General features: G+C 28.1%; 1 protein-coding gene across 3 annotated transcripts in view; it reads left to right on the top strand.

Moving 5' to 3' along the window:
- Positions 1–8,300, top strand: part of LOC100208526 (sodium-independent sulfate anion transporter) — a 37,942-nt gene extending 29,642 nt beyond the window's left edge. For all 3 annotated transcript variants that reach the window (XM_065799773.1, XM_065799774.1, XM_065799775.1), the window contains exon 4: positions 7,507–8,300. In XM_065799773.1, coding sequence (XP_065655845.1) covers positions 7,507–8,279 — 773 coding nt within the window. In that variant the 3' untranslated portion in view covers positions 8,280–8,300. The remainder of the gene's footprint in view (positions 1–7,506) is intronic.
- Positions 8,301–9,499: the final 1,199 nt, after the last annotated feature.

Below are 9,499 nucleotides of genomic sequence, written 5' to 3'. Positions count from 1 at the left end.
ATATAACCCATTTGGAAAATATTAAGTTCGAATCTATGTGAACACCTAAATCTCGTTTGCAATTTGTGGGTTTAATGTTTACTTTCATATTTTTTTCTAGATCATGAATATTACAACTATGGAATTTGTTGTTGTGTCCTAAGTGCATTACATAACATTTATCAATGTTAAATTTCATTCCCCATTTTTAAGACCAAGTACAAGAGCGTTGATGCCATTTTGTAATTCTTGCGCAGATTGAGTATTTTCAATAGAACGGAAGATTTTGGTATTGTCAGCGAAAAGAGTAGCTTTTGATTTGATTACTTTAGGAGTATCGTTGACATATATAATTAAAAGTAACGCTGAAAGGTCAGAGCCTTGGGGAACTCCACTTTTAACGGCTACCCAGTTTGAGTAATTACCATAAACAACAACTCTTTGTCTACGGTTTTTCAAAAAGTTTTTATCCAATATAGTATTGATCCATTTATACCATAAGCTATAAGTTTAGAAATAAGAAATTTATGTGGAATTTTGTCAAAGGCTTATTCAAAATTGATAAATGTTGTGAAATTGTTGATGAGAATATTATTATCAAGTGATGATGTCCAATAATTAATTACACTTAAAAGGTTAGTTAAGCAGGAATGATCTGGACGAAATTCATATTGGTATGGACTAAATAAGTTATTGTTAATCAGGTATGTCATAATATGATTTTTTATAATTTTTTCAAAGATTTTTATTGAACTACAAGTTATACTGATAGGTCTATAACTAAGTGATTTTGATCTGTCTCCTTTTTCAAATATGGGTGTAATTGTTGCGTCATTCCATATTTGGGGTATTGATTCACTTTCAAGGACTTTGTTAAAAATAGTAGATAGATGTTTAGACATTTGAAAGCAAGTTTTCTTAAATATTATTGGGTGTAATTCATCAGGGCCTTGTGATTTAGATGAGTTTAGACTTTTGAGGTATGTTTCGATAATTTCTGGACTTAGATCACTATTGTTTGTTAGTGGATTTACATTTTTATATTTTAGGTTCAATGATGGTATTGCTGATATTTTTTTGTTTGAAAAAATATTAGCAAAATAACTATTAAATAGATGAGCTTTATCTAGATCAGTAGTTGGAACAATGTTATTGAATTAGATGTCAGGGAATGCTTCTTTGTTTTTTCTTTTTGATTTGACATACAAGTAAAATGCTTTTAGATTTTGGTCTATGTCTCCAGCAAGTTTTTTTTCAAATTCAATAATTACTTTTTTGCACGTTACTTTTGTTTTGTTTCGTGAAATGCGGTACTCATTGTATGTTTCCTCATTTCTGTTCAATATATATTGACGATATTTCTCTCGTTTAAATTTTAGTCCATTGATTATTTGAAAGTCAATCCATTTTGAGCGTTATTAACATAAAACAATCTTAATCCTTTCAAATATCTTTTAATGTCTTTTTTTCAAATATAAACTCATTTCTTAGACCTCTTTCCTTTTCTCAGTGTTTTTAATAGACTAGTAGATGATATATATATATATATATATATATATATATATATATATATATATATATATATATATATATATATATATATATATATATATATATATATATATATATATATATATATAGTATATATATATATATAGTATATATATATGAGTAGATTTGGGACAGCGTGTCCAAATAATTCCATTTTTATACTCACTCACATTTTGCGTTTGGTCATGGAGGCAAATTTTTTTCATTTATGTCAAGTGCATAAAGAATACTTGAAAACAAAATGGAATGGAATTGCACTAGAAATAACGAGCAAAAGAGGTGTCATGATATTCATATGAACACCAAACGTCTGCAAAAGTTTATATCCGCCATGATGGGTAGCAAAAAAAATGTAAACGATACTAAACAATACTAAAAGTCGATCTGTTGAAATCGATTTAGTCTCTGCTTTGCTTACAATCATGCGATCATAGTGTTACGAGAGTCTTAATTTGGAAGCCAAAAAAAGATACGAAGAAAAATTATCAGTTCTAGAAATTATTTTTGATCCGTATTCTTTATCAGAAAAATACTGTGAACTTACTAATAACATATATTGGACAAATGGCCTAATCCAGCTTTTGCTAATATATATATTGCTACCTAATCAACTTTGCAAGTCAGTTTATTAGTCATAATTTAAAATCCTACAAAGGTCTTGAATGTTACAACTATGTAACCAGTGGTCTTGTTCACAACGTTCCTGTAAAGTTTATTCATGATGCAAGGTCTATTTATATAGTTACCAATCGTGTAAGACATGGTAAGAGCATTTTTGTTAAAACTCCAACAAGGATATGCGTTAGCGTTTAAATAGATAGTGAAGTGATAAATGTACATTGCACATAAATGAATGGTTTAGGCGAAGTCTGTTCTCATATTGGAGCAACATTTTATTGAACGTTAACATCTAATTTTCGAAATAATGATGATGCTTGTACATCTTAATTGCTTGGTTGATGCCAAACCTTAAGGAAGCTTGGTTGCTGCCAAACCTTAAGGAAGCTTGGTTGCTGCCAAACCTTAAGGAAGCTTGGTTGCTGCCAAACCTTAAGGAAGCTTGGTTGCTGCCAAACCTTAAGGAAGCTTGGTTGCTGCCAAACCTTAAGGAAGCTTGGTTGCTGCCAAACCTTAAGGAAGCTTGGTTGCTGCCAAACCTTAAGGAAGATTTTTATTTGCCACTTTCACAAATAAATTTTACAGATTTTATTCCAATTTTAAGTAAGACAGAAATTGGTAACTTTACAGTAAAATATTAGATAACGCAAGAGATGGTGTAGTTCTTTGTATAACTCCTGAATACAGTTATAAACATATACCTTTAGTTGCAAAACTAAATACAGTTGTTTTTAACTTTTACAAAGGAGAATATGAACAATTAAAATCATGAATTCGTGCAACTTTGAAATTATAATTTTTCAGATATAGAAATAAGTGAAGATGAAATATACTGATTTCAGATCATACAAAAACTCAATCTCAATCAAGTTTATGACTTAGAGCACGTGCAGGGGTTATAACAGCTAGTAAATTTAAAGCTTGTTGTCATTTTAATATAGCTATGCTTTCCAAAAATTTAATAATGCAAGTTCGTTATCCATCAAAAAATAAATTTATTATTAAAGCAATAAAATATAATTGTAATAATGAAATTGTAGCCAAAAATTATTTAAAACTGTATCTATAAACAACTCACAAACTCTTGGAGATTTTCGATTGTGGATTGCTTAGAACACGCAGATGGCCATACCTCAGAGCAACTCCTGATGGTATTATGAAATGTACATGCTTTCCTCATGAATACATAGTTGAGATCAAATGTCCATTGAAATGCACAAAAAGAAATATCTTTAAACTGGAAAATAACGATAAAGAGTTTTTGCATGGAAATAAATGACGGAAAACATTCTTTAAAAAGAACTCATTAATGTTATTATAAAGTTCGGCTACAAATGTTAATTTCAAATATTCTAACTTGTTATTTTATTTTGTATGATAGTGAAGCCAGTCTATTTGAAGTGAAGGCAGTCTAATTGAAAAATATTATGTTGATAAAGAATTTCTCACTAAAAAGTTAAACAACACAAGAGGTTTTTTTATCTTAACAATATTGCCTGAACCTCCTTGCCAAATGGTATTCTAGAACTCATAATACTTTTGTAAATATTGAGGCATTAAAGCAAAGTAGCAATTTTAAAATAATATGTACTTGTGATGAAACCAGAGAGAGTATTATAATTAAATGTTTTAATTTAAAAACTATTATAAAAACCTGTCTCATCTTAATTGTCTTGAACTCACAAGCAAACTAATTGGAAAATGGTATTGCCCATATTGTTGCCACAAGAAGACCAGAGTTAAAAAAAAGTAGTTTCAAATGAATAAATAAATACAATTCTTCATTTATGTATGTTTATATAATAAAATAAAGTATAATTTAGTTAACATATTCCATAAAAATATTATTTAGTAAAACATATTAACATATTCCATCAACTGATTAGTTTATTTGAAAGTATTCCTTGCAAAATTGTGACCTCTTTTCTTAAGAACCCAATCAAATGTTTAACGTGTATTCGTAGACAGACAATTTTTTGTTTCCAATCAACTTCTATTTGTGATAACTGAGACTTTCCTTGAGAAAAAGCAGGAAGTTTTAGTTCTAGACAATAAAAACCAACAAAATCTGACATGATGTGTTATTAACTTCAATAGGTATACTATCATTACTTTTACCAACTTTTTATAGAAAAGAAAAGTCAATTTGATTTTTATCATTATGTTTTCTTCCTAAAAAAAAACAACGTATATATATATTATATATATATGTGTGTGTGTGTGTGTGTGTGTGTGTGTGTGTGTGTGTGTGTGTGTGTGTGTGTGTGTGTGTAAATAAATGAGTGCTCTTTTGTTTATGCATTATTTAAACATTTAATAAAAACACGCAAGAAGGCTTGACTTACCAGTAATAAAATGTGCATCGCAAAATATAAGCTAACTCCAAATTTACAGTATGGTGCGCAAAAACTTTTCACCATTTTTACATTTGTTTACATCTTTTTGCCACCCATCATGGCGCATGTAAACTTTTGCGGACGTTCGGCGCTCATATGAATATCATGAATAATTCCATAACATGGTTTCTAAGGGCGTTGCTAAGACTAAAAATCCATACCAACGTTAAGATAAATTGAAATCAATTTCTTACTTTTTATTTTTTTAAATTTCGATGAAAAATTAAGATTCTGTGATAAAATTTGATCTTAAAGCAATTATAATTAAAAGAATTAAAATTTTAAGATTTTCACCTTTTTAATTGTACGTTATTATTCGTGATATCTCTAAAAATAACAATACATGTTTCGACTATTTTATAGTCATCTTCAGTTGCATTTAAAAAAATTAATTTTATGTACAAATATTCTACAGTAATAAAATATAAATTTCAATTTTTTATTGATTACGACAAAATAGGCAATAGAAAAAAAAGATACAATTAAAAAGATATTAAATTATTCAACAAAAGGCTAACATCATCGAATATATAATAAACTTTATCTTTCTGGTTCACAACCTGCTTGCGTTTCTCGAAATTTTGTCTCTCGAAATGCATAATTTATGTCCTGAAAATCCGAACATAAGTTTCAAACCTATCGTTTCGTCAAGCAAGTTTTTAAAAGATTTACTGTCACTTTTAAAAGATTTACTGTCAATTTTAAAATTAACAAAACTGATTTAAGAAACTCTTCATCTATGCAACATCGCAATCGCATATTCACTTTAAAAAAATTTAGAAAAATGGCTAAAATCATAAAATGGAGTCAAGCCAGTATTTTACAAACGTTATGATAATGACATTTTTGCCGCATTCCCATCAGAAAATGATGCTTTCCATTTTCTTGATCCATTCATTCATTTTCCATTTGTTCAGTCTTACTCATATTTCATAAGGTAAGTATTCAGATCTTCATACTTCCTTTAGTAGTTTCATCTTTTTTTCACACAAGGTTAATTTAACTAAATACTTAATTGATAGAACCTTTAAAATTAATAATTTATAAAAAAATATTTTTTTTATAATTTGATAAAAATTTATTTTTAAATAAGCTTGGTTTTTATTATGGCATGAGTAACTTTTTTAACATTCTCAAAAACAGCATGTATCCAACTTGGTTTATAAATAAAATTTATGATTCTTGTATTACCAATTTCTACTAATCAATACAAATCCAAAAACCAAGCACTCATGAAAAACTACTTCTTAAGGTTAGTAATATATCTGATCAAACCAAAAAGAGTTAAAACTCTATCATTAAAAAACATTGTAAACCTATAAACTTTAACTTAATTTTTACCTCTTTTAAAATTTTTAATGTGTTTATGCCAAAGGATTCTCTTTCTGTAGAGTTCAAATCATACGTTGTTTATAGATTTGTGTGCGCAGGATTTAGTTCCTGTTATATAGACGAAACTTCTCGCCACCTCAAAACACGAATGGTTGAACACTACAGGACAGACAAAAACTTATGCATATACAAACATCTCCATACGAACAATAGTTGTTTTAATAATTATAATAATGACTGAACTCATTACTATTATATCGAGAAACATGTTTCTCGATATTGGATTCTGCCTCCAATAAATTCGAGCTTAAGATTAAGGAAAGTTTGTTCATTGAATGGAAAAATCCAGATATGAACAAACAGTTAAACCAATATAAGATAGCACTTTTCACATAATACTTACCATTTTTTTAGCCGTTAACCTTTTATTAAACAATTTAATATCTTTTTAATTGTATTTTTTGCTACTATTTTGTCGTAATTAATAAAAACTGTAATTTATATTTTATTACCGTAGAACATTTGTATATAAAATTAAATAAATTTTTTTAACCCAACTGAAGATGTACTATAAAATAGTCGAAACATGTATTGTTATTTTATTCGTTTTAAAAAAAATTGTTTTTATTAATAAATGGAAAAAAAAATGTCTTATTTCTCAATTGTTTTATTTATATATATATATATATATATATATATATATATATATATATATATATATATATATATATATATATATATATATATATATATATATAAATTAGTAAAAACACTTGTCTAATTTTTAGTTGTCTTTAACAGCATGTTTCTCCATCAGTAGGTTCATTAGGAAGCTTTTTTGACTTCGATTTCACTTAAAGTAATTTTAAATTTAAAAATTTTTGAGTGCAACAAACTAGAAATAAAGAAACTGTTAAATATTTCACTTCACGGTAAAAAATGGCTTCCTGATGAACCTACTGATGGAAAAACATGCTGTTGAAAACAACTAAAAATTAGACAAGTGTTATTACTAATTTATATATATATATATATATATATATATATATATATATATATATATATATATATATATATATATATATATATATATATATATATATATATTTATTATATACAGTGCCGGTTTTAGCACTACCAGCGCTCTGGGCGAGATTTCTACGGCGCCCCTAGCTCAATTTAACCCCATTGAAAAGAAAAGGCAAAGGGTAAAATAACCAATTAGTTTCGCCCCTTTATATTCGGCGCCCTGGACCATCGCCCAACCAGGCCCTACCCTAACGCCGCCACTGATTATATATATATATATATATATATATATATATATATATATATATATATATATATATATATATATATATATATATATATATATATATATATATATATATATATAAACTTCATGGGTTTGGGGAGTGTGGTCTGCAAATATCTAAACAATTCTTAATGAGGTACGATAAAAATGATAAATATCTAAAATAACAACAACGAATGCATTTGTCAATTACGCATATGTAGATTATATAGAATACATAAATATTTTTTTTTACAACTTAATATCATGGTATTATTTTTATATATTAAACTTTTTTATTCGTTTTTTTATGTTTAAAACATTTAAATATTTTAGGAGCATTTTCGTTTATCGTGGTGATAATTGCACTCGAGCTGTTGACCCCAGCACTTTCATATATACCAAAGTCTGCGTTAGCTGCAATGATAATAATGGCAGTTATAACAATGGTAGAAACCCGTGTTTTAAAAAGCATATGGAAACTATCCAAATGGGATTTATTTCCCTTCTTTACAACATTTTGGTTGTGTTTTTATAACTTAGAGTATGGCATACTTGCGGGAACTGGAATTTCGTTGATATATGTAATTGCAAGAGAAGCGTTTCCTAAATATTGCGTTAATAAGGACGAACAAAACAACTCTATTACTATATTGTTAAAAACAAACTTAAGCTACCCTGGTTCAGAGACCTTAAACCGAAAAATTCACTCCATAGTTCGTAAGAATGACGGAATTCAAAACATTTATCTCGACTTGTCCAACACTTCGTATCTTGACTTTTCAGTACTTAAAGCGTTTGAAACATTACAAAATGAACTGTCTGAATTGTCAATAAAACTTTGTTTTATAGGAGTCACAAAAGAATCTCTTCGAAAACAATTAGAGTTTGCTGGATTGACATGTGAACTAGAAGAACAAACAGAATTGCAGCAAATTAAACAAGAGGAAGGAGTTCATAGGCGACCAACAGTTTCACAACCAGTTTTGTTATGTCAAGACACAACACCCCAAAAAGAAGAGGAAAATCATGAAAAAACTGAAACAACAGAAGTTTTTACCTTGCCGTCAATAATTACTGTGGATAGCATACATTTTAAGGATCAATAAAATGATAAATAAATAATAATAATAATAAAATAATAAATCAATAAAATAATCAACTTTTTAAGTAATTAAATCGAAACTTTTTTTTGTTGTTTATAAAATTTTGTACTTTGACTTTTTTATTAAGAAAATTATTTTTATTCTCACAAGAGTTTTTTTTTTTTTTGTATACATCTTATTTTGAATCACAAATCAAAGCAGCACTTGATTAGCTAATCGAATCTTGAATCGAATCATTAGTTTAAGGAAATCGAATTTAAGTTTTTTAATCTCTATATTCTTACAACATACAATTACAAAATTAGAATGTTATTTAAATAAGCTCCTACCTTAAGCCAAAAAAATTGTTCCTCGTTTTGCTTGGAAAGGCTATTGCGTTTACTTTTGATTAATCCTCCTCCCACAGAGTTAACTTTTTCTGATGAACAAGTTGTAGCTAGTACAGCAAGAAAATCAAGTGCAACTTAATTATAGGACAATCTGAACATCCCAATGTTTTTTCTTCGCTTTTTTTTTGTACGCAGTAATTTTAAATTTTAATTGTCGGTCTAAAGTTCTTCTCTCTAGTAGCGTACAATTTTTAGAAACATATTCAAAAATTTTATTTAATTTTATTTCCATTTGTTTTAGATTAGAAGTTTGTTCCCTCGAGTTGAATTTCATCGGGAAATCTGATTTCCAACAGCATAGCAAGATTATCAACAAATTTACTTATCTCTCTTTTATCCATTGAGTGAAAGCAAGTTTTTGAAGTTTTAAACTAAATTAACGCTCACGCATTTTTCCGTACTAAAAATAGAAGCAACTTCAGATAACTGCGTTTAAAATAGGAGTTACAACTATTAATAACTTTACTTGCGTTTTAGTTAGACAAGCCGGTGGCCATTTCATACATTTTTTTTTGTGTGTGCACTTAACTAGAGCTAGTTCTATAAAACCATTATTTTTTTAGTTCATCCAAATAAATCAGAAGTGCTGTTAAAGCGCGTTTTTACATCCATTGGAGGCTTTGACTCCCAGGTTTTCCTGAGAAATCTCAGACACTTTTTGAAAGCTATCTGTCCGACCAATGATGAGTGAAAAAAGTCAAACTTATTTATGACCTTTGCTATTTTATGTCACAAAAATAGGTTGGTTTTGGATAGCTGATTTCATACAAAGTTGAAGCTTATGAGCGCAGCAGCCTAGCCAATCGATTCCAAAAGTTTAAGTGCGCGCGCCAT

Source organism: Hydra vulgaris, chromosome 06, assembly GCF_038396675.1.
Source record: "Hydra vulgaris chromosome 06, alternate assembly HydraT2T_AEP".
Lineage (NCBI taxonomy): Eukaryota > Metazoa > Cnidaria > Hydrozoa > Anthoathecata > Hydridae > Hydra > Hydra vulgaris.
This window is presented reverse-complemented; position numbering and strand designations above follow the sequence as displayed.